General features: G+C 37.2%; 1 protein-coding gene across 1 annotated transcript in view; it reads left to right on the top strand.

Moving 5' to 3' along the window:
- Positions 1 to 25,794, top strand: part of LOC136316767 (lysine-specific demethylase 6A-like) — a 318,159-nt gene that overhangs the window by 176,820 nt on the left and 115,545 nt on the right. The window contains 10 exon segments of the mRNA XM_066248929.1: positions 4,436 to 4,529; positions 7,426 to 7,552; positions 13,932 to 14,030; positions 14,154 to 14,373; positions 14,885 to 15,019; positions 15,470 to 15,625; positions 18,183 to 18,278; positions 19,316 to 19,387; positions 19,389 to 19,520; positions 19,522 to 19,701. Coding sequence (XP_066105026.1) covers positions 4,436 to 4,529; positions 7,426 to 7,552; positions 13,932 to 14,030; positions 14,154 to 14,373; positions 14,885 to 15,019; positions 15,470 to 15,625; positions 18,183 to 18,278; positions 19,316 to 19,387; positions 19,389 to 19,520; positions 19,522 to 19,701 — 1,311 coding nt within the window.

Consider the following 25,794-nt stretch of genomic DNA (forward strand, 5'->3'; position numbering starts at 1 on the left):
AGGTCCTCGAATTTCATTGTTCTGTCATTCAATGTCGGAAGACACATCAGTTTTGAGATGGGACAGATTGCAAATATGGACGAAGTCCCCCTTCAATTTGATGTCCTAAGTAACAGAACTGTTGATGAAAAGGGGGTGAAAACTGTTACTGTGAAGACAGGTGAACATGAATAGAGTTATTATACAGTTGTTCTAGCTTGTTGTGCCGATGGAAATAAGCTGCCTCCTGTGCTGACTTTCAAATGCAGAACAATGCCAACAGAAGACATTCCTCGAGGAGCGATTGCCACGTTCATGACAAGGGTTGGATGGATTAGGGTGGGATGAAGATCTGGTTTGAGAAAGTTTGGAGAAGGAGGCCAGGTGGGCCCTTACTCAGACCTGCCCTATACGGGGTACACAGAACAAAAACCGCAAAGAAGATTGCTGCAGAGCAAAAAACGAAACTTGCTGTCATACTTGGAGGTTTGACATCCCAGCTACAACCACTTGATGTCAGCATTAACTAACCCTTCAAAGCTTCCACAAGAGACGAATGGAACCAGTGGATGAAGTCTTTTGGGGACAATTTGACACCAGCAGGAAGAGTGAAGAAACCAACTACAGGAAGTTTGTACCTGGGTGAAAAGATCCTGGGATAATACGAAGATTGAGATCATTGTAAAGTCATTTAAGAAGTGTGGTATTTCAAATGCCATAGATGGAACTGAGGACGAGGCAATATATGAAGACTGATTTGTCATCAGTCATAGATGAGGACAAGCTATTGGATGGGAGTTTTGACAATGATGATGAGTTATATGAGTTTTATGATGAATAAAACTTGAGTTTAATAACTTTGTATAATACTTTCTTTTTCTTTTAAAATTTTGGGCACCAGAATTAAGGTGTATTTTATACATGGGAGTATGATATATATATATATATATGGGGAATACCTTATATAAGTGCAATCATGCAGTATTTGTCTATCTGACTACTGTATTTTATTTAGCATAATCTCTTCATATATAAAATTATTAATATAATAAAAAATACTGAGGTGAAAGATTTGTATGCTGAAAAGTACAAAATGTTCATGAAATAAGATATGAACAAACGGGAAAACATTTCATATATTCTTAGAATAAAATATTAAATTGTTCATACTATGGTTTACAGATTTTACAATGCCTGTGAAAATCTTGAAGGAATATTGTTCACAGGTATTTTATAATTTAAATAGAACTATAAAGGAGCACAAATAACCAAATCAGTCTAGAGAAAGTAGAACAAAATTGAAGGTATCATATTTCCTGATTTTAAATAGTGTGGAACTACAGTAACAAAAACATGGTGGTATCATTGTCAGTGTAGAGACAAGAATCTAGTGCAATGGAACAGAACAGAGCCAGAAGTAAATTTCTGGTTCCAGGAATACACAGTGAGATACTATAGTTTTCTTCAATAAGTATTATTATTAGGAAAACAGAATACCTATGTTTAAATATGAAATTGAACCCCTATATTTTAAACAAAAATTACTCAGAAAGGATTAAAAGACTTAAATCTATAAAACCACTACAAGAAAACTTAGGGGAAAACTTTATGATATTGGTATTGCTACCATACAGAAAAAGTCAACGTATTAACTTAAAAGAGAGCTTCCATAATGGGAGAAAATGTTTGCAAACCATTTATCTAATAAGGGGTTGACCATGAATATTTATAAGGAACAGTTACATCTCAATAACAAAAGTTTATTAACATAATTTATAAGAGAGCTAAGAGTTTGAATATAAATTACTTCAAAAAAGCCATATAAACAGCCAAGTTTTGTGAGACACTGCTTAATGTTGGTAATTGAGAAATGCAAGTTAAAAACCACAATGAAATACCACTTCAAACTTATCAAGATGGCTATCACCAAAAAACAAATGACACCAAAGATGTAGAGAAATTGGAATCCTTATTCACTGTTGGTAGGAATGCAAAGTGGTGCTGCTGTCACAGAAAATAATAGTATGAAGATTTCTCAATTTAAAAAAAGAACTACTGTATGATCTAGTAGTCCTACTTCTGAGTATCTGAAAGAATTGAAATCAAGATCTTAAAGAGATCTTAATACTTCTGTATTCACTGTAGTACTATTTATAATAACCAGAATAAGGAAGCAACTCTTAACAGGTGAGTAGATAATACTCATAGACAGATTAATAGTTACTGGAATTATATTTTGTTCCAACTCTAACACATGCTAAATAAATTTATTTTCTTTTTTGAGACTATTTATTGTTTTCCTTTTTGAGACTATTTATTGTTTTCCTTTTTGAAGTCTTGAATAGTGTATAGAAAATATAACTACCTGACCAAGCAGTGGTGCATTAGATAGAGCGTCAGCCTGGGATGTTGAGGACTCAGGTTTAAACCATGAGGTCACCAGCTTGAGTACGGGGGGGTCACTGACTTGGGCTTGGGAGTATTGACACTGATCAGCCCCATGGTCGCAGGCTTGAGCAAGGGTTCACTGGTACAGTTGGAGACTCCCTGGCAAGACACATAAGAAGCAATCAATGAAAGCTAAGGTACCACAACTGTGAGGTGATGCTTCTAATCTTTCTCTGATTCTATTTGTTCCTGTCTGTGTGTCTGTCTCTTTCTCTTTTGCTAAATATATATATATGTATATATATATGTATATATATATGTATATATATAGAAAACTGTTCATTTAATACAGATGTTCTCAAATGACATTTTTATCTTCTTTTTTAATGTACTTATAAATGTCCAAAGCCATTGGTTTGCAAGGTATATTTTAAAGATAATGTATTTTTTACTTTTCTCTTACTTGTTTTTCCTGTTGTTTTAGAGGAGTTAAACATATCACAACCTGACCAGTGATGGTACAGTGAATAGAGCATCAACCTGTGATCAGGTTTGAAACCCCCAGGTCAGCCACTTGAGCAGTTTCATACAGCTTGAGTTCAGGGTCACCAGCTTGAGCTCAGGTCACCACTTGAGTTGGAATCATAGACATGATCCCAAGGATGCTCACTGGCTTGAGCCCAAAGTCTCTGGTAGAGCAAGGGACCACTGACTGAACTGGAGCCCCCTGGTCAAGGCACATGTGAGAAAGTGGTCAATGAACAACTAAAGTGCCTCAACTACCAGTTGATGCTTCTCATTCCTCTCTTTTTCTTTCTCTCTCTCACTAAAAAACCTTCAAACATATCACAGTAACAATAATGTTTTAGTCTTATTAGTGCTTTTGAAAGAGAATGTAGATAATGGACTGATCTATCAATAGAAATTTGCCTGTACCTTAGATATTTGAACATAATTATATAAAAAATGTGGAAAATCATATGTCTTTAAAAACATAATTATAAATCTTTTTCCAAGAATATTTCATAGATTAGAAAGAGTATAGTGTTGATTCTTGGACAACCCAATTTTAAAAAAAATTTATTACTTGATCCTTAGAGAGAAGGGACAGGAGAGAGATAGAGATAGACAGATAGACATCAACCTGCAGCTCCACTCATCAACCATACTATGATCAGTTGACTCTTGTGTGTGCACTTAACTGGTGTTTGATCCTGCAAACTCAGCATGTCAGGATGATGCGCTAACCAACTGAAGTACTCTGCCAGGGTCAGCAACACAATTGTGAATTGTTTAGTCCTCTTCTACATATTTTTTTTGTAAATGTATTTATGAGTTTTTTTAGTTTTATTGTATAAAAATATACATATATAATGTATACAATAAACATATATAATGTGTGTTAACCAATTGCTTTCGTTATTAGGAAGGCTTCCAGTGAACAGTGAGCTATTAATAGTTAAGTTTAGGGGGGATTCAGAAGTTTCACATGGATTGTCAACTGTGTGGGGGTCAACATCTCTAAAACCTACATTGTTCAAGGATAAATTCTATTTCAAAATTAAGAAGTTACTAATCTTAGATTTTGTAAAGGATAGTAGAACTTGCTATATCTGCTTATTAAAAACTTTTCCTTCTTAGAAAGTATTCCTGCAATAATTATGCATTTGATAATAGAATATATCCACAACTTTGTAAAAGTTAAGTAACACATGAGGTTGAAATAGTTTTCTTTGTAACTTTTGGGGTTCAGCAGAATTTTTAAATGTAATTTTGTTGACTCCTTGTTATTTTGAAGGGTACCTTTTTTTAGCAGTTATTCCAAAACACAGCTGTCTGAGTCTAAGGAAATAATTTAATGATTTAGCACTTGACTTTCAGATAGTTTAATTTTTTTATACTAGAAATTTAAAAATATTATTATAAAAACAGTTACAATGATGTTTACAAATGTTTTATTCCTATTTATCACTTGAAAAGTAACTAAATCATCTCTTTTTTATAGTCTAGAGTATTTCTATTTAAAATTTATCAATTAATTTTTCTATGAATTTTTTTTACTCTTTAGCAGAAGTATCATTTTGCAAAAGAAGCCTATGAACAACTTTTACAAACAGAAAATCTTCCATCACAAGTAAAAGCAACTGTTTTACAACAGTTAGGTACATAAAACTTTACTTTTCATTATATATTGCATTGATTTAAAAAAGCCTGGGGTGCATGGGGACAATTTTAACTTCTGACTTAACAGTTTTTATTGAGATTTTATGTTGTAGGATTGTGGCATATGTTATTTTGAAATTGCATTTAAAATGAGTACTTTATAGTATAACTATTGCTGGTACAAACATATTATTCCTTTTCTTTTGTCCACAGTTATGTTTTACTGAATGGCTAGCTTAATTCATTTCAAAATTCATTAAGCACAGTGCTTTAATGCACCTAGTCCTTGTAAATTCTCAACATTGTACTTAGTTTTTCCCTTGAAAAAGGTTTGAGTTTTTGCATGCATTTACCACTTCATGAAGTTAAATTAAAGTCATTCACACAGCCAGTGAGTGATTTTGTTTGTTTGTTTGTTTGTTTTTTCTGAAGTTGGAAACGGGGAGGCAGACAGACTCCCGCATGCACCTGACCTGACCAGGATCCACCCAGGACGCCCACCCGGGGGTGATGCTCTGCCCATCTGGGGCGCCGCTCTGTTGCAACCAGGGCCATTCTATCACCTGAGGCAGAGACCAAGGAGCCATCCTCAGCGCCCGGGCCAACTTTGCTCCAATGGAGCCTTGGCTGCAGGAGGGGAAGAGAGAGACAGAGAGGAAGGAGAGGGGGAGGGTGGAGAAGCAGATGGGCGCTTCTCCTGTGTGCTCTGTCCGGGAATCGAACCTGGGACTCCTGCACACCAGGCCGACGCTCTACCACTGAGCCAACCGGCCAGGGCCCAGTGAGTGATTTTTGAGCTTTCTTTCATAGGTTTATTTATAATATGAATTAATGGAAGTATCTCATCATCTGCTATTAACGAATATTATATATTTTCTCTAGCAATTTATGATGTTCTTAGGTATTAAAAAAAGTAAATCGATGCCCTGGCCAGTTGGCTCAGCGGTGGAGAGTCGGCCTGGCATGCGGGGGACCCGGGTTCGATTCCTGGCCAGGGCACACAGGAGAGGTGCCCATTTGCTTCTCCACCCCCCCTTCCTCTCTGCCTCTCTTCCCCTCCTGCAGCCGAGGTTCCATTGGAGCAAAGATGGCCCGGGTGCTGGGGATGGCTCCTTGGCCTCTGCCCCAGGCGCTGGAGTGGCTCTGGTCGCGGCAGAGCGATGCCCTGGAGGAGCAGAGCATCGCCCCCTGGTGGGCAGAGTGTAGCCCCTGGTGGGCGTGCCGGGTGGATCCCGGTCGGGCGCATGTGGGAAGTCTGTCTGTCTCTCCCCGTTTCCAGCTTCAGAAAAAAAGTGGGGGGGGGGGTAGTAAATCGAATATCCAAAATAATTGTTTTGTTTTTTTCTAGGGTCAGTAAGTAGGGATTTTCCAGTGATTTATTTTGTTGGCTGTTATGTCTATGTTTGATATTTGGGTTAGTGTTTGCTTGTATTTCCTTAGGTCATTTTTATTTGATATTCATTAAATAATTACTAAATTCTAGTCAAAATTATGAGTGATAATATGAGTATTTTCATATGGTATAAAATGAATATTTTGTTTATAACATCAAAAGCAACTGAACAGTTTGCCTAGGTGGTATTTTTGCAAAGGTAATTTAAGACACTTTAATTGACTCAAAATGAAATGCTTGTTTCCATTTGTGTTAAATGATTAACGTTTTATCATAGCATATTCTTTTTGTATCCTTGCAGTTGTAATGCAAAACTTTTTTATTGACCAAATACTCTGTACTTTCTATAGGTCTTTGAACCTATTTTTCATTTACATATTAATATAGCAGTAGAGGTTTCCTAGTTGTCCTTTTTATTCTTGGTCAGATATTGTGATATTTAGGGTGTTAATGAAAATAACTAGTATCTGTAGGTACATCTTCTGTAAGAAGTAAAAAAAAATTTTTTTTTAATTTTAAATGATTTATCTTTGATTTTATGTTTTTATTTACTTTTTAGAAATAAACTTTGGCTTGCTGGATTTTTCTCAAAATACTTTAACCTGTAACAGAATAGTAAATTAACCATCTTTTCATTTGGCTTAGATGTTGGATTTTTTAAAAATTTAAATTTAGAAGAGGAGAAGTTATAGTTTCTACTCTCCTTAGTGCCAGTGCAGTTCACAAGTCACTTTAATTTCTCTGTTCTTTAAGAACCTTTGGTAGCTATGATTGTATCATTTTTCTCTTTTATTGATTTTATAGAGACAGGGATAGAAAGTGGGGAAAAGCGAAAAACATACACTTAGTTGTATGTTTATTGGTTGCTTCCCATATGTGCCCTGATGGGGGACTGAACCCACAACTTTGGCATTTTGGGATGACACTAACCAATCAGCTAACCAGCCAGGGCTTGATTGTATGTTTCAGAGTAAACTAGCTATTTTTGGTAGTTTCCTATAGCTATTTTTGGTAGTTTCTTCTACCTTTAAGTGAGAGAAGGGGAGATAGTGAGACAGACTTTCACATGCACCCCAACCAGGATTCACCCAGCAACCCAATTTAGGGTGATGGTCAAATAAGCTGAGCTAGTTTTAGGGCCTAACACTAAACAGAACATAGAGCTATCCTCAGCACCTAGGGCAAATGCCCCAGTAGAATGGAGCCACTGGCTGTGGAGGGGAAGAGAGAGAGAGAAAGAGGAAAGGGAAGGGGATAGAAGAAAATGGTTGATTCTTTTGTGTGCCCACACCAGAATCAAGCCTGGAAAGTCCATATGCCAGGCAGATGCTTTATCCATTGAGCTAACCAGCCAGTGCCATTGGTAGTTTTAAATTAGGAAAAATTTGAACCAAGATAAATAAATTTAATGAAATATAGTTTAATCTATATTCTTCATTGTATTTTCAAAGCTAGTAAAATAGTTAAATCATAGGTAAATGTTCATAATTTTAAAATTATAGGATGGATGCATCATAATGGGGATCTACTGGGAGACAGAACAACCAAGGAAAACTATGCAATTCAGTATCTCCAGAAGTCATTGGAGGCAGATCCTAACTCTAGCCAGTCTTGGTATTTGCTTGGAAGGTGAGACCAATAAACTTGTATTGTGCTGTCTAGAGTGGACTTAGAGTAAAAAATATAAGATTGTGTAATATAACCTGGTCCGTAACATTTTATTTAAAATACATGATAGCAAAATAAAATGGATCTCCTAAAATTGGTACTTTTACTGCGAAATTATTTTGCTTAATAGTTTTTGTTTTCATGTTGTCTTACTCTGACTTGAATTGTTTATAGTTTTAAGTTTGAAGAAGTTTTAAAGAATCTTATAACCTAGTTATCATTAGCATTGTTTTTCAATTCAGTATTTAGATTGTGTTCCTTCTGACTTCTGTCATTTTTGATGTATTCATTTATTTTAGAAATTAATTAATTTTATTTATTTTTTAATTTTTTATTTTTTTGTATTTTTCTGAAGCTGGAAACAGGGAGAGACAGACTGACTCCCGCATGCGCCCAATCGGGATCCACCCGGCACGCCCACCAGGGGTGACGCTCTGCCCACCAGGGGGCGATGCTCTGCCCCTCCAGGGCGTCTCTCTGCCTCGACCAGAGCCACTCTAGCGCCTGGGGCAAAGGCCAAGGAGCCATCCCCAGCGCCCGGGCCATCTTTGCTCCAATGGAGCCTCGGCTGCGGGAGGGGAAGAGACAGAGAGGAAGGGGGGGTGGGTGGAGAAGCAAATGGGCGCTTCTCCTATGTGCCCTGGCCAGGAATCGAACCCGAGTCCCCCACATGCCAGGCCGACGCTCTACCACTGAGCCAACCGGCCAGGGCCTAATGTATTCATTTTTATTAATTATTTTAATTCTACCTGATGATTACTAGTAGCCTGTGGAAAAGTTTATTTAACAGTTGAAGTTTCAATTTTCATTTCACCTATAAATGAAGGATTTAGATTAGATCTATCAAGTACTTTTTATCAGTTATAAACTTAATTCAGTTGTACTGCTTCAATTGTAAATTTTGACTTATATGTATATAAGAATAGCTTATTTTATGGATGTTTATGGTGAAGTTAAATGGAAATTTAGTGTAATTTTTCTATTAAATTTTGTGAATTTAAATTTCTTTTAAATTTTATATATTTGAAGGAGATTATGACAGTAGTTCTTTATAAGTTTTTAATTATTAATCATGAAGTTAGCTTCTCAGAGGTTTTTAAAAATATTATTTTATTTTTAAATTACAGGTAATGTACAATATTATATGAGATGAGTTTTAGGTATACGATGCTATATTAGACATTTATAACCTTACAAAGTGATCACCCCAAAAAATCTTGTACATCTTGTACCATATAGAGTCAGACAATATTACTGACTCTATTATACCTATATTGACTTTACATTCCTATGAATATTCTGTAACTACCAATTTGTACTTCTAAATTCCTTCACATTTTTTTTACCCACACTCCCAAGCCCCTTTCCATCTGACAACCTTAAAATGTTTTCTATGTCGATGAGTCAGTTTCTGTCCTGCTCTTTTTATATTTTAAAGTTCATACATAAGTGAAATCATCTGGCATTTGTCTTTCTCTGTCTAACTTATTTCACTTAGCATAATGTCCTTTAGGTCCATCCATGTTGTTGCAGATGGAAAGATTTCATTCTTTTATTTTTTTAATGGCTGAGTAATAGTCCATTGGATATGTGCATCACTTTTTTATTCACGTACTGATGGACCCTTAGGTTGCTTCCAAATCTTGGCTATTGTAAATAATACCACGGTGAACTTTAGTATAGTTTCTTGTCTAGTTTTCTGCATGGTTTATTAAAAGAGTCTAGTTTGCATTGTTTATATTTTAGAACATAGGAGTTCAGGCTTTGCCTTTTCCACTGAAATCCTCTGGGTGAAGCTGTATCTTTTCTGTCTCCATTGCCTGAGCAAATTGGCTGTTTAAGAAATGAAATAAGTAGCATTTGGTTTTGAAGCTAACACTATTACACATGTTAGAACAATGCAAATCTTAATACGGTGACTATAAAAGAGGCTTTTTATGAGAGAGGAAATGTAACATTGCCCTCTAAAATGAATTTTTTAATTTTTCTGAAGTGAGAAGTGGGGAGATAGAGAGACAGACTCCTGCATGCGGTGACTGGGATCCACATGGCATGCCCACCAGGAGGCAATGATGCTCTGCCCATCTGGGGCATTGCTCCATTGCAGCTGGAGCCATTCTAGCGCCTGAGGCAGAGGCCATAGCAACTTTGCTCCAGTGGAGCCTTGGCTGCAGGAGGGCAAGAGAGAGAGAGAGAAAGGGGAGGAGGAAGGGTGGAGAAGCAGATTGGCGTTTCTCCTGTTTGCCATGACTAGAAGTCAAAGGCAGGACTTCCACACTGAATGCTTGACCACTGAGCAAACTGGCCAGCGCCTAAAATGAAATATTGCATGTTATCATTCTTACTATTATAGATTAAAAGAGTAGGAAACTGGATTTTATTCCTGTGGTCTAAGGTTTAAAATTTATAGCTTAATATAATATACATTGTATAATGTCTCTTTAATATGAAGGATTGTTATTGTTTAATCACAGCCACATATAATCAAGATATAGTGAAATATGTTTACCAGTTTAGTAATGACATACTGTTTTATTTCTTTGAGAATAGCAGTATTTTATAGAGGGCTTCTTTTTTTTAGTCTAAATTTAAAACACTGATATGTGTTTTATTTGTAAATTTTTAGATAAAATTTTCTGAATGTACAGACAATAGATTTCTCAGATGTATTATCTTTCTCTGAGTTCAGGATTATCATTCCAGACAGTAATTATTTTTAGTGTATTATATTTTTTCTATTTTTTTGTTGCTTTCATCTGTTGCTGTTTACTAATAATATTGCTTCTAATTGTCTTTACTGTTAGAGAAAATTATATTTGTCAAAAATTAAATTTTAAAACTTACTAAAGCTTCAAATAAAGATCAGACTCTTAGAAAAATTAGTAGAGATTTGATGTTCCTAGTATTTTGCAGACTTATTACTCTGCATTCAAGTCTGTATTACATATTGCTATTATGTGTTAATTGGGTATTATATGTCAAAGTGAGGTGGTACTATATTTAAACTAACCTGGTAATGATTCCCACAGTCTCCAGCAGTCACCAAACTGTTAGTGTTGGAAGCTGTCAGGCAGCAACTTAGGTTCAACATTCTGATTTTACAGATCTGAGGCATGGATCCAGATATAAAATGTCATTTCAAGGTCACTTAACTAATTAGTGTCCCAGAAGGAGCTAGAACCTAGTGTTGCTTATATTACATAAACCAACCTTAGAGAAACCTAGATAAAATGTTAAAGGAAGTATCTGGTGATTAGACTCACATATTAGTATGTGGGCACATTGACTATCTGATTTTACACTTTAAAATTTGAATGTGAAATTATTGGTTTCAGGAATTCTTATTTCTCAGCATTTATGAACATTTGATAATCTGAAATTTGGCTTTCTTACAAAAATGTTTTTTTCTTCTACCATGTCTCTAGTGTTTCTTCTTGTTTTTATCACTGCTATTGCCTTTATTTGTGACAGAGGGACAGATAGGGATAGATAGATAGAAAGGGAGACAGATGAGAGTATCAATTCTTTGTTTCAGCACCTTAGTTGTTCATTGATTGTTTTCGCATATGTGGCTTGACTGTGGGGCTACAGCAGATTGAGTGACCCCTTGCTCAAGCCAGCATCCTTGGGTTCAAGCTGGTGAGCTGTGCTCAAACCAGATGAGCCCGTGCTCAAGCTGGCGACCTCGAGGTTTCGAACCTGAATCCTCTGCATCCCAATTCGACGCTTTACCCAGTGCGCCACTGCCTGGTCATGTTGCTAATGCTCTTTTTAATTTTCTCTGTGACATAGATTTTTTGCACTCCCTGAATTTGTTTTCTGTCTTCTCTAGTACTGACATTTTTTATATGTCACATCCCACAAGTTAACCATTGTTTAGGCTTACTTCTGTCCCTCTCTTGTGCATCTTGTACTTTTAAACCTTTATCATATGGGTGATCTCTAAAAGAAAATGTCTAATTCTTAAAGTATATGAAGTTACAGTGTATTTCTTAATGCATATTATAAAAGATGTCACTATACATCTAAACCGGCATCTATATAAACCTCATTCTATTTTTTATTCTTTTGTCTTAACAGTGATTAGGTTTTCCTTTTTTTTCTTTTTTTTTGGTATTTTTCTGAAGTTGGAAATGTGGAGGCAGTCAGACAGACTCCCACATGTGCCCGACTGGGATCCACCTGGCATGTCCACCAGGGGGCGTCGCTCTGTTGCAACCAGAGCCATTCTAGAGCCTGAGGCAGAGGCCATGGAGCCATCCTCAGAGCCCGGGCCAACTTTGCTCCAGTGGAGCCCTGGCTGTGGGAGGGGAAGAGAGAGACAGAGAGGAAGGAGAGGGGGATGGGTGGCGAAGCAGATGGGCGCTTCTCCTGTGTGCCCTGGAATCGAACCAGGGACTTCCATATGCCAGGTCGATGCTCTTACCACTGAGCCAACTGGCCAGGGCCAACAGTGACTAATTTTTTAAAAAACATATTGAACAGACTTAAAAAAATTATTTTCTCAAATATTTAATGAAATCATTGATCAGATATTATTTTTTCTTACCATTTGAATTACTTTCACTATAATCCTGGTTCAGGTGTTTATGAGCTACTTCGTTTTGTCTGAAATTTATTTACATTTCATTTCAGTCTTAATTTTTCAGTGTATACATTTTTAGAAGATGATTGATTCTGTAAAGTGCTTTTGTCATGTTACTTGCATTTTTGGAAAGACAGATCTCAAGTAGAGCTCAGCTAGGTTTAAATTTTTCTTTCTTTGTGTATACCAAGTAATTTTTCCCTCTAGTCTTTAAAACCATATGAAGTGCCTTTATCCTGCTTTTTGCTTATCAGTGGATTTCATCCATTTGTGTTAAATGAATTACCTAAATTTCAATCATTAATTGTAGTGCCCAGCTTAGACTGGCTATATGATTAAAAATTAAAACTTCTTTCTTTTTTCATCCATTGCCATTTGAAGTAAAAATTATACTGATAGTTTCATGAAAACAAACAATTCCTACATCTTATAAAAAATGTTAAAAGCAAAGAAAACTACTTAAAGATATTTTTATAGTAGATTGTTTCCTTTACCAAGAGTTAACACATAGAACAATCATTCTTTTATGTATTTTATGTCTGTATCATTTTTGTATTATTGTTTGGTTATTTGGTTTTTTGGTAAAGTCATTAGATATTGGTCTTCCTCTTAATGCCTTTACAAATGCTTTTTCAAAAATAGGATTAAAATTTTGTAAATTATTTTAAAATGTCTATTAAATTAGCCCTGGACAATTGGCTCAGTGGATAGAGCATCAGCCTGGCATGTGGATGTCCCAGGTTCAATTTCTGGTCAGGGCACACAGAAGAACACCCACCTGCTTCTCCACCCCTCCCTCTCTCACTTCTCTCTCACTTTCTCTCTTCTTTCCTCCTGCAGCTATAGCTTGATTAGAGCAAATTGGCCCTGGGCTCAGAGGATGGCTTCATGACCTCTGTCTAGGCAATAAAAAATGTCTGCAGTTGCTATAGAGCAAGGGCCGCTGATGGGGAGAGCATCTCCCCCTCGTGGGCTTGCTGGGTAGATTACCGTTGGCGCATATGCACGAGTCTGTCCTCTCTACCTCCTTTCCTCTCACTAAAATTTTTTTTAAAAATCCTATTAAATTAGAAGTTTAAAATATGTTTTATCTTTTTATGAACTAAGGAATTATTTTCTGGGGGTTGGAAGTTGAGAAGTCAGAATTTAAATCTGTAATCAAATTTAGTTTCAGTTTGGTTTTTAGCTCTATATTCTTTTTATAATTAATTAATTAATTAATTGATCCATTTTTAGAGAGGAGAGGGAGAGACAGAGAGAGAGAGAGAGAGAGAGCGTGCAGAGAGACAGAGAGAGAGAAGGGGGGAGGAGCTGGAAGCATCAACTCCCATATGTGCCTTGACCAGGCAAGCTCAGTGTTTCGAACCGGCGACCTCAGCATTTCCAGGTCGACGCTTTATCCCACTGTGCCACCATAGGTCAGGCTAGCTCTATATTCTTGTCATTTAAGAAACCTTAGTACAAAACAGATTTGTATGTTTAATCCTGAATACTGCATTGAAAAATTTGGGCTCTGTTGGTTTCAATAAAGTTCATTAATATGACATCAGTACTAAAAAAGAGAGTTCATTTAATAGCAAATTATAATGTGAACTATTTATTAATACATATGTAAACTGTGTAGGCAAATAGGGTTTTTTCATATACATCATTTTGGCAAATATACATATTCAATTTGATTATTAATGTAATTCTTTATATATGTATATATATCTATCTACTTATATATTAATTTCTCCCCTTTAACTGTTACAGATGCTATTCAAGTATTGGGAAAGTTCAGGATGCCTTTATATCTTATAGGCAGTCTATTGATAAATCAGAAGCAAGTGCAGATACATGGTGTTCAATAGGGTAAGGCTTGTGTGTATATTATTCATAACATTTGACACATAAGTTCATTGAAACGTGCATATACACTGTATATTAATAACACACTTAATTACTTTTAGACAGCCTCTTTGTTCTTTTTTCCAGTGTGCTCTATCAGCAGCAAAATCAGCCTATGGATGCTTTACAGGCATATATTTGTGCTGTACAGTTGGACCATGGGCATGCAGCAGCCTGGATGGATCTAGGCACTCTCTATGAATCATGCAATCAACCTCAGGATGCGATTAAATGTTACTTAAATGCAACTAGAAGCAAAAGTTGTAGTAATACCTCTACACTTGCAGGAAGAATTAAGTTTTTACAGGTAAAAGTTTAAGTAGCATATGTGACAGGACACATTTCAATTTCATAATTGGCATAAAGAAGTTGGGTGGCTCAAAAGTTTGTATATTTTTGTTTTGATATCAATGCCTTTTTATAATTTTAAAAGTTTGTGATACTATTTTACTTTTCATTTTAGTTAAGATGCAGTATTTAAAATGCTCTTTGGCCACGATTTTTTTTTGTATATTAATTTGCATAATTTTTCTTTGTGCTCTTTAGATGTTTGCTCTAACATTTTAGAGAAAAGAACACATTGTTTTTCAGTTTGGCTTGAAATTTCATGAAAGAATATCCATGAGAAAACAGAACTTAGCTATGTTCTGATTTGCAGAAGTATATTTATAGTCACTCTCTTTATACTTAACATATATATAAAACCCCACAATTGAAATGTTTTTTTTAAAAATAAATACCTGTTACATTCAGGAAGATTTAGTAGAATTACTTCAGTAGGCTTGTGTTAAATTTGCTTTTTACATAATTTTTCCTAGGCTCAGTTGTGTAACCTTCCACAAAGTAGTCTACAGAATAAAACTAAATTACTTCCTAGTATTGAGGAGGCATGGAGCCTACCAATACCTGCAGAGCTTACTTCCAGGCAGGGTGCCATGAACACAGCACAGCAGGTGAGAAGTTGGGTTATGTTCTGTAGGTGCCCAGCTTTAAGGGTTCTTTTCAGTCTGTGGCGATCAAACTTAAAATACTAAGAACAGGATCGACACTTCAGAAAAATATAACTGCTTTAAGTTTAATTGCAAAGGAATTTTAGATCAAAATAATGGCTTCCTCTGATAAGGGAAGAAACTTGGGATGATAGTTTAAAGCCTTTCACTTTTTTTCATGATTTTGAAAGAGATTTCTTACGGGACTATTGTAGTAATTTATTTAATTAAACAAGTTTTTCCAAAGGTACACATTTCTCCACTGATGATTCATTGGATGTGGTTTTCAGTAATAATATTATATGATATTTACAAAGTTTTGAAAAAATGAGCAGCTTTTAAAGTTTTATGATTGGAAGTAATGAATTAAGAATATGTAGAATCATACTGTTATCTTACTTCTATAATCCTTAGGCTTCCAAAGCTCATCATCCAAAAACTGAACGTGTATTATGCCTGAGTCAAACACCAATTTTACAGCAGTCCTTGCCAGTACATATGATTTCTTCTAGCCAAGTAGATGGCCTGTCCAGCCCTGCCAAGAGGAAAAGAACGTCTACTCCAACAAAGGTATTATGCACATTTTAAAGAAATGGAAAATCTCAATAAAAAATGAAGCACTTAAGTTTTTACAAATTTTGCTTATCTTATGTTTTAAACTTGTATACAAGGACTGATAAGTTCATCAGTTATTGTGGCATTATTTAGCAGTATGTTCTGTCCTGAAATTGTAGTATCATTTAAATACAGGAGATAAAGCTTTATGTTTATCAAATCATTATATTTATTTTTCTGCTTTTCCAAACTTAACATACTTTTTTCACAATTTTCTGTAAACATTGAAATAAATAGAATTTTGGAAATAATAGACACCATATTAGTTCTTTAAGCCATGATTTAAATAACAGACTTTTTAAGGTAAAGAATGAATGTTTCAAATTGATAGGTCTTTAAATGATTATTCACTTAAAATTATTTTTAAATAAGTTTAAAAGATAAGTCTTATGTATATAAATTTTCCAATTCTATGACACATAATGTGTTACCAGTCATGTTAGTATATGAATTAGAACAAATGTTTTCCATTTTTTAAAATTAAATTTTCCTCAGATTTGTTTCCTTAAATAGTGGCCAAAGTGTTTCATATACAGTGTGTCCGTAAAGTCATGGTGCACTTTTGACCGGTCACAGGAAAGCAACAAAAGATGATAGAAATGTGAAATCTGCACCAAATAAAAGGAAAACTCTCCCAGTTTCATACCTATTCAGTGCAGTTCGATGTGGGCTCACGCACAGAATTTTTAGGGCTCCTTAGGTAGCTATCCCGTATAGCCTCTACAGACTCGTCACTGACTGATTGCCTACCAGAACGGGGTTTCTCCACCAAACTGCCGGTTTCCTTCAACTGCTTATCCCACCGAGTCATGTTATTCCTATGTGGTGGCTCTTCGGTATAAATGCGCCGATATTCACGTTGCACTTTGGTCACGGACTCGAATTTAGCAAGCCACAGAACACATTGAACTTTCCTCTGTACCATCCATATCTCCATTGGCATGGCCGTGGGCTGCTCCGCTGTATACACGGTGTTACATCATCATCTGCGCATGCGCACATGCTGCCACATCATCCTACAGAAACTGGGAGGGTTTTCCTTTTATTTGGTGCAGATTTCACATTTCTGTCATCTTTTGTTGCTTTTCTGTGACTGGTCAAAAGTGCACCATGACTTTATAGACACACTGTACTTTAGAGTAGCAACAGGTTAATAATGCATGATGTTTGACATCACAGAAATCATGGTATGACTATGAAATACTCTGTTAATAGTTTTCTGTCTGTTTTAAAGTAGTAGGAAGCTTTAAGCTATTTCTAGGTATTATTAAAATTGAATGCAGTAAACTAAAGTAATATGCACATAAATATGAGCTCACATTTTTCACTGCAAAAAAAGTTCATAAATCATTTTCATTTTTAACTGTTTTAGAGAATTAATACATGTCATGTTTTTGAAATGTAAGAATTAATAGAAGATTCTTAAAGTTTCTTTCCAGTTCCTGTGTCTGGTTACTTAATTTCTTTTTCCTAACTACAATGTTAATAGCTTCTTTTCTATTTTAGTATCTGAAGACAACATTGTACATGTCCAAGAAAATATAATTGTGGTCTAGAAATATTGTGCTCTAGAAATATTACACATTGTAAGATTAAATTTGTTAAGATTGTAATTTTCTTTCCAGAAAACATGTTCAACTTAAAACACATAAATAACCTTCTTCAGATGAATTAATGCTTTTTACCTTTTTTATTTATCTGAAGGGACTTCATCTTGGCATTAATAAATTGTTGTTGGTTTTATTTTATTTATTTTTTATTTTTTGAAGTTTTTCTGAAGTTGGAAATGGGGAGTCAGACAGACTCCCGCATGCACCTGACCGGGATCCACCCGGCACGCCCACCAGAAGGCCCTCCTCTGCCTATCTGGGGCATTGCTCTGCTGCAACCAGAACCATTCTAGCACTTGAGCCAGAGGCCATAAAGCCATCCTCAGCGCCCGGGCCAACTTTGCTCCAATGGAGCCTTGGCTGCGGGAGGGGAAGAGAGAGACAGAGAGGAAGGAGAGGGGGAGGGGTGGAGAAGCAGATGTGCGCTTCTTCTGTGTGCCCTGGCTGGGAATCAAATTCAGAACTCCCGCACTCCAGGCTGACGCTCTACCACTGAGCCAACTGGCCAGGGCCAATTGTTTTTTTTTTTAAGTGAGAGGAGGGGAGACAGAGACCCCTGCATACAGCCCAGTCGGATTCTCTCAGCAACCCTCATCAGGGGTTGATGCTCAAATCAACCTAGCGATCCTCAGCTCTGGAGGCTAATGCTGGAACAAGCCGAGCCACTGGCTCTTGGAGAGGAAAGAACGTAAGAAGGGGGAGAGAAGCAGGTGTTTGCTTCTCATATGTACCTTCACATATTCATACTGGGCTAGTGCTCTATCCATTGAGCAAACCGTTTAGGGCTAGCATTAATTAGTTTTGGTTAGAAATCACTATGTTTCATCACGCAAGGAGTGACAGATTGCCTGATAATTTCTTATTTGGTAGATTTGATATCATATGGTTTTTCATTTTTGTAGCTCTTGGAACATCTGTGTGCAAATAAGGATAATTTAAATACAGCACAGAAATTGATGCTGGAACAGTTGGAAAGTCAGTTTGTCTTAATGCAACAAGTATGTATAACATTTTTATTCTAATAATATCATGTTAAATGTTTTGCTGACTAAAATGTTATTTTAGGTTATACTAATGCTGTTTAATTTTCTACATATATTCAGTAGAATTTTTATATACTAATGGACATATTTTAAATACATATTTATATACTAATGGACATATTTTTCTTTTAAGTAGCTAAGTTAATTAAAACAGTTTATTTGCATAATAAATTGCAGATGTTTTATAGACTTATTATTTTGTAATTAACAAATTACTCAGGGTGAGGTGGAGCTGTTTTAACAATTATTTGATTTAAATTATTTGACATAAACATAATAGAATGGAAAATTTAAATCCCCTTTAATGATGAATAATAAGGTCTATAATTTACAGTCATAATTTTCAGCTGCTTTTTTTGCCCTTATACCATTAATTAAGGAGGTTTCTTTTTTTTTTTTTTTTTGCATTTTTCTGAAGCTGGAAACAGGGAGAGACAGTCAGACAGACTCCCCGCATGCGCCCGACCGGGATCCACCCGGCACGCCCACCAGGGGCGACGCTCTGCCCACCAGGGGGCGATGCTCTGCCCATCCTGGGCGTCGCCATGTTGCGACCAGAGCCACTCTAGCGTCTGAGGCAGAGGCCACAGAGCCAACCCCAGCGCCCGGGCCATTTTTGCTCCAATGGAGCCTTGGCTGCGGGAGGGGAAGAGAGAGACAGAGAGGAAAGCGCGGCGGAGGGGTGGAGAAGCAAATGGGCGCTTCTCCTATGTGCCCTGGCCGGAATCGAACCCGGGTCCTCCACACGCTAGGCCAACGCTCTACCGCTGAGCCAACCGGCCAGGGCAAGGAGGTTTCTTTAACTACATAATTAAAAAGATTTCTGCTTTATTCATATGAACATAGTATATAATTTTCTAAATGTTTAGTTATTAATCTATAGAGATAAAATGTTATATCAAATAAGGGCTATATTGATGACACATTTTCAGAATCACACAAGCAGGTTTTGGTTTGTTTTTGTTTTTGTTTTGTTTTGTTTTGTTTTGAAGATGAGACAAACAGGACAAACTACTGGAATTCCCAATGGGCCAATAACTGACTCAACACTGCCTACAAACTCTTATCTCTAACCAGCAACCATATTCTCCTTTGCCCCAAGTGTCTAATGTCTCTCAGCTTGAAGATCACTCCGCTTGTTTTGAAAAACCTTTGTCCAATGGACCTTTTTCTGCAGGCTATGCTCCTTGCGGCACACCAAAAAACGCTAGGGAGTGCAGACACTATTTTGGTAGGCAATAATTATGTAACAGGAAGTGAAAGTAATGGAAATGTGCCTTACCTACAGCAAAACACACTCTCTCTACCTCATAACTGCACAAACCTGAGCAGCAGCACAGAAGAGCCATGGACAAAACAGCTATCTAACTCCACTCAGGTAAAAGAAAGATTAGCTGTTTTATTTGCTCTTAGATAATAATTTTTATTTGAGTTGTATACATTTTGAAAAGAAGAAAAATAAGGATTATTTTTACTTTTAAAAACTTATTTTAAATAATTATATGAGTGTTTTAAGTTCATATTAGTAGCACATTGTAAATTCAGTCTTTGCATATTACGTTTACTTATCTAATATAAAATATGTTAGAGAGTATGGAGTGAAGGAAAAAAAGGGAAAAATACCAGTAGCTTTACAACCCCCCCAGATTTCATTGCTAATTAATGATTGATGACCATGTTTTTTATATTTGCAATGAATTAATATTTGTAAACATTACCTATAGAAGATCAGCACCATGCCAGGTGTTAAGCATTTATTTTAAAGGGACAAAATGACTAATAAAATTTTACTTAAAATAAATTACAATAAAATACAATCAGCATTGTGTGAATGTGGCTTAGGAAAAAACAAGATGTTAAAGTCTGAAAAAGTTGAGAGAATTGAAAAGGCAAGTAAAATCTGGCTACAGTATAGTTTGTGAAGAGAGGGTGACCTGTGAATTTAAAGGAAAGGCTTGATTTATTTTGAGGACAAATTGAAACTATTAAAGGTTTTGATGTAGAGTAGGAAAATTTTTTTAACAACTTCTTTTAACAGGTTTATTAATTGATTACATTTTTTATCACTTTACCTTTCTAGAAAATTAAGCATACAGTGCAAAAAGTTTCCAAAACTTTCTTCAGCCATAGTTTTCCCCATGTTGGACATCTTATAGTAGTGAAGTATTGATGCCAAGCGGTACCCAGGGAGGCCAGAGGAGTAATTAACTAAAATACTGGAGGAGTCAAGTTCTTTTAACAGCCAAAGAAAGTATTTGTGAGTGTGACAGAAAGACCCAGCAAAGCACAATAAATGTATTAAAATGATAGTACACTCTCAAGAAATGAGAATGGGCTACTTAGATGAAGGAGACATTGGTGGGCTATGGGTAGGAGGTTTTTATTAACCTGGGGCATTGGCGATAGGGAGGCAATAATGTGGTCCTTGTTTTTTTGTTTTTTTTTGTTTTTTTTAAATCAAGTGAGAGACAGGGAGCTAGAGAGAGACTCCCAAATGCACCCTGATTGGGATCCAGCTGGCAACCCTCATCTGAGGTTCATGCTCTGCCCATCTAGAGCCACTATTCTGTTGCTTGGCAACCCAGCTATTTTAGCACCCGAGGTGACCCCATGGAGCTATCCACAGCCCCAGGGGCCAACTTGCTTTATCAAGCCATGGCTGCAGAGGGGAAGAGAGAGAATTGAGAGGGGTGGAGAAGCAGATGGACACTTCTCCTGTGTTCCCTGGCCAGGAATAAAACGCGGGACTTCCACATGCTGGGCCAACACCCTACCACTGAGCCAATTGTCTGTAGCCAGTCCTTGTCTTCTGATGTCCTTGTAAATATTGCCTATATGACTGTCCTGCTGGAACTGTCATGGCAATTTGAGGTGCAGGAGTGGTCTCAATACTATCATGCAAATGTATTATATACATATTGTAATGGCCCTGATGGTTACTTTTAAGTCAGTATGGCTGCTGAATCTAGTGGAGACCAGTTTTATCTCAATTACAAGGATTTTGGGAAGGATAAATGATGAACAGGTGGTCACTGAAGGTGACTCTGTGACATTCTAGCCAAGACAGGAAAGGGGAGAGGTATAGCTTGAAGTTGTCATTCCCCATTCTAACTTCCTACTCCAGTTCATGAATTCCTATATTATCATTAAGAATATTCCATAATTCACATTACAGTTGACAAATTGCAGTTGACTCTTTTGTGTTGGAAATGTATGGGTTTTGACAAGCATGTAATGATCTGCATTCATCTACAGTATAATTCAAAATTAGAGTTTACTGTTAGAAACATAGCTTGACTTTATCCATTTATTTCTCTTAGCTTTCCCTGAACGAGTATTAGTCGCAAATCTTTATTTTCTTTATATTTACATAAAATTGAAATAATATATTATGTATTCCTTTTACAATAGTTTTTTTTTTTTTACTTACAGTGTGCATTTAGGTTCTTTGTCTTTCCTTAACATCATCGCTGTTTTTGTTTTGTTTTGTTTCATTTTGAAGTGAGAGGAAGGAAGATAATGAGGCAGACTCCTAGATATGCCCCAACCAGAATCCACTTGGGGCTACAGTTGAACCAATCGAGTCACTGGCTGTGAGAGGGCAGGAGGGAGAAAAGGGGGAGAGGGAGAGGAGAGAAGCAGATTGTCATTTCTTCTGTGAGCCCTGACCAGGAATCGAACCCCGGATGCCAGAACATAGAGCTGATGCTCTGTCCAATGAGCCACCGATCAGGGCCCATATATTCTTTCGAATTACATAGATTCCCAGAAGTTGAAACGTTGGGTCAAAAGGCAGTCCCATTTTTAAATTTTTTCAGGAAATGCCATTCTGCTTTCTGCAGTGGCATCATGAGTCTGCATTCCTACCAGCAGTGCAGGATGGTTTTCTTTTCTCCACATCCTCACCAACACGTTTGTTGATTTGTTAGAGCCATTCTCATAGGTGTGAGTTGGTATCTCATTGTGGTATTAATTGGCATTTCTCTGATAATTAGTGATGTTTAAAAGTTTTTCATATGCCTATTGGCCATCAGTATGTCCTCTTTAGAGAAGTGTCTATTCAGGTCCTTTGAGCATTTTTTAACTAGATTGTTTATCTTCCTGGTTTGAGTTTTATAAGTTTTGGTTATTAACCCCTTATCCAGATGTATCAGTGGATATATTCTCCCATTTAGTGGCTTCTCCTTTTTTTTTATGAATAAATTCTTATTAATTTTAATGGGGTGACATCAATAAATCAGGGTACATATATGCAAAGAAAACATGTCCAGGTTATCTTGTCATTTAGTTCTGTTGCATACCCATCACCCACAGTCAGATTGTCCTCCGTCACCTTCTATCTAAGCGGTTCTCAACCTGTGGGTCGCGACCCCAGCGGGGTCACCTAAAGCCATCGGAAAATACATAATGCATATCGGGTGTTTACATTCTGAATCATAACTGTAGCAAAGTTACAGTTATGAAGTAGCCACCAAAATTATTTTTTGGTTTGGGGTCACCACAACATGAGGAACTGTATTGCGGGATCACGGCATTAGAAAGGTTGAGAACCACTGTTCTACCTAGTTTTCTTTGTGCCCCTCCTCCTCCCCCTCCTCCTCTCCCTCCTTCCCTCCCCCTGCCCCTCATAACCACCACACTCTTGTCCATGTCTCTTAATCTCGATTTTATGTCCCACCAATGTATGGAATCCTGCAATTCTTGTTTTTTTCTGATTCACTTATTTCACTCCGTATAATGTTATCAAGATTCCACCATTTTGTTGTAAGTGATCCGATGTCATCATTTCTTATGGCTGAGTAGTATACCATGGTGTATATGTGCCACATTTTTATTATCCAGTCTTCTATTTTTTTTTTACAGTGATTAAATTCTTTAAGCAAACTCTTGGCCAATACAGCAAGAATCCATAAAAGAGTAGTGTCCTTATAAAGGTCACCAAGTCCAAGTTGGCTCCAATACCATGCCAAGTCACTGATAAATGCAACCCAACCCCAGTTCAGTTTGTTAGGAGCTGTCACAGGGAGCAGGAGTCTGGGAAAAGTCCACATCCAGGAAAAGTCTGCATGGCACTGGAATTGTTGTCACCATTCTATACTTTGCAGCTCATGTCCAAGTCCCAATGACCGCTCCTTCTAGCTGGTAATGATTCAGGTAGACTGGAAAAGCCATCTGCAGCATGTGTGGATATGGAGCTTCTGTTCTCCTCTGCCTGGAGAGATGAGACCAGGGTGCTTTTCCCTGGAGCTCTGCGACTGTGGCATGGTAAGGAGAACCTTGGGATAAACTAAGCTGGGTGGCAAAGGTAAATTCATAATACAAGTTGGCAAAAGGGGGAAGGAGAGCTCTAAATTAGGAGTAGGTCCCAGCCTGAAATATGAGTGGGGCATTGAGGTAGGAGGGATAAAGGAAACACTATATATTAAACAAAGCAGCAGAAACTAGGACTATCAACACCCACAACAGAGATCTTTGAGGGAAGAATAAAAAACCTGACTATTCAAGCAAGACATAGTTAAGTGGCCCTTGTGCAAATGAGATCAGTTTACCTTCTTCTTGGAAGAAATACCCTGGGCTCGTCCACAGTGTCATAGATGGGGCCGACGGCCCTGGGCCCCTTCAGCCTTCAGTGGCAAACCCCCGCATTCTGGGCAAGGTTAGATCATAGGTGGCTGGAGCAGGGCTGGAAGAGACTGAACCCTCCCTTAGAGGAGTGAGGGGGAAGCCTACCTTCCAGTGTCCGTTTTCTCACAGTAGAGGCATGTAAGCCTGGCAGGCTTTAGCTCAATGACCTTCCTTTCCATTATTGAAGCAGGACCCAGATGGCATTCTATGAGACCCCTTTGGGGCGTTGGAGCCTTTAAGGGCATATCCTAAAAGCTGGTAGTTCCCCTGATCTCTATTGGGCTTTTTCTGCCTCTTGGTATCTTAAAAGCCATGCTCAGAAAATCTCGCTGAGGGGTTTGAGGATCCCCATCTGCCTGTGTAAATCTTTTCAATATATCTGGAGTTATTTGGAAAAAGACAAAACAGTGTTATTAGCTAGATCAAATGAAGTTAGAAGTTTGCAGGAGAAAAAGATTTGGTGTCATCAGCATTCAAAAGAAATTAAAAATTTTTTAAGTAAAAAGCATGGTATGGTAGACCTGTAGGAGTTCCAGGATATGACTTCCCCCCTTTTAAATTTTTTTAAATTGACCTTAAAGTATTTGCCGGGTACACTTTAATAATACTTTGACTTTAAAGATTGTAAGAAATACAAATAATTCGAAAGATTTGACAAAATACAGTAAATGCTTTTGCTCCATATGCAGGAGCATTGTCAGTTTAACCAGTTTAGGAAATCCAATAATAGAACAATGAATACAGACAATGAGCTATAACATGCTTAGCAGCCTCTTCTGTTCTGACAGAGGTTACTATAAATCCAGAATAGATATCCACTGTAATGTGGACATAGGACTGTTTGCCAAATGAAGGTATATGAGTCATTTGCCAAAGTTGTCCTGGTAGGGGTCCTTGAGGGTTAACTCCAAATGAAGGGGCAGATTGTAGTATAGGACCCCTTGGACAGGATTTCCCAATCTGCCGTCCTGCTTCCCGAGAAAGTTGAAACTGTTTACACAGGGCTGCTGCGTTCTGGTGATGAATAGTATGAGACTGAATTGCTTGACCTGTCATGGTTGCTCCCAATAACTTTATTTTGGGTAGCTTGATCAACAAGGGCATTCCCTTGTGCTAAAGCTCCAGGGAGCATGGAGTGAGCTCAAGTATGTCCTATAAAACATGGAGCTCTATGTTGACATACAAGTCTTTGAAGAAGGAGAAAGTGCTGAAATAGTTCATCAGCATTTGTCCCTAAGACCGCAGTCTTTATAGTGGAAACACCATAAGTAAATATTTGCTGTCTGTATATAGATTAAAGGGGGAATATGGCAAATGCTGAAAAGCCATGATAATGGCATATAATTCTAGTCTTTGAGATGATTTTAAGTTGACAGTTTCAGTATAAAGTTGTCCATTGATTTGCAAAAGCGATTTGCCATTTAGTGGAAGTTTCCCAGAGCCATTGTTGTTGATCCTTTGAAAAAAGGAACAATAATTTTGAGGCTCAAAACCTATAAGCTGTAAGGGTCACCTATGCCCCTTGATAATCCAGGAGGCAACAAGATCAAAATATGGAAGTGTATTCCATGCGCTATTAGATGGTTCAATGTGCCCAAGCTGTAACTGCTTTCGTACCAATTGAGCAGCTGCCCTAAGTTTCTCCTGAGAAAGGTGCCATTGGTCTACCCAAACAGGATTATCTGATTTTCAAGTAATTGGGTCTGCACAATGCATTATTGAGGTAGTAGGAGCTACTAAGGCACGTATGCTCAATTTTGATATCCTAATTCACACCTTCTGGTATTGGGTGCCACCTCTATGGGGGTGAGAATTCCTCGCTGTTCTTTCCCTAGTCCCATGGTGG

The sequence above is a fragment of the Saccopteryx bilineata genome, chromosome X, assembly GCF_036850765.1.
Source record: "Saccopteryx bilineata isolate mSacBil1 chromosome X, mSacBil1_pri_phased_curated, whole genome shotgun sequence".
NCBI classification, from domain to species: Eukaryota; Metazoa; Chordata; class Mammalia; order Chiroptera; family Emballonuridae; genus Saccopteryx; species Saccopteryx bilineata.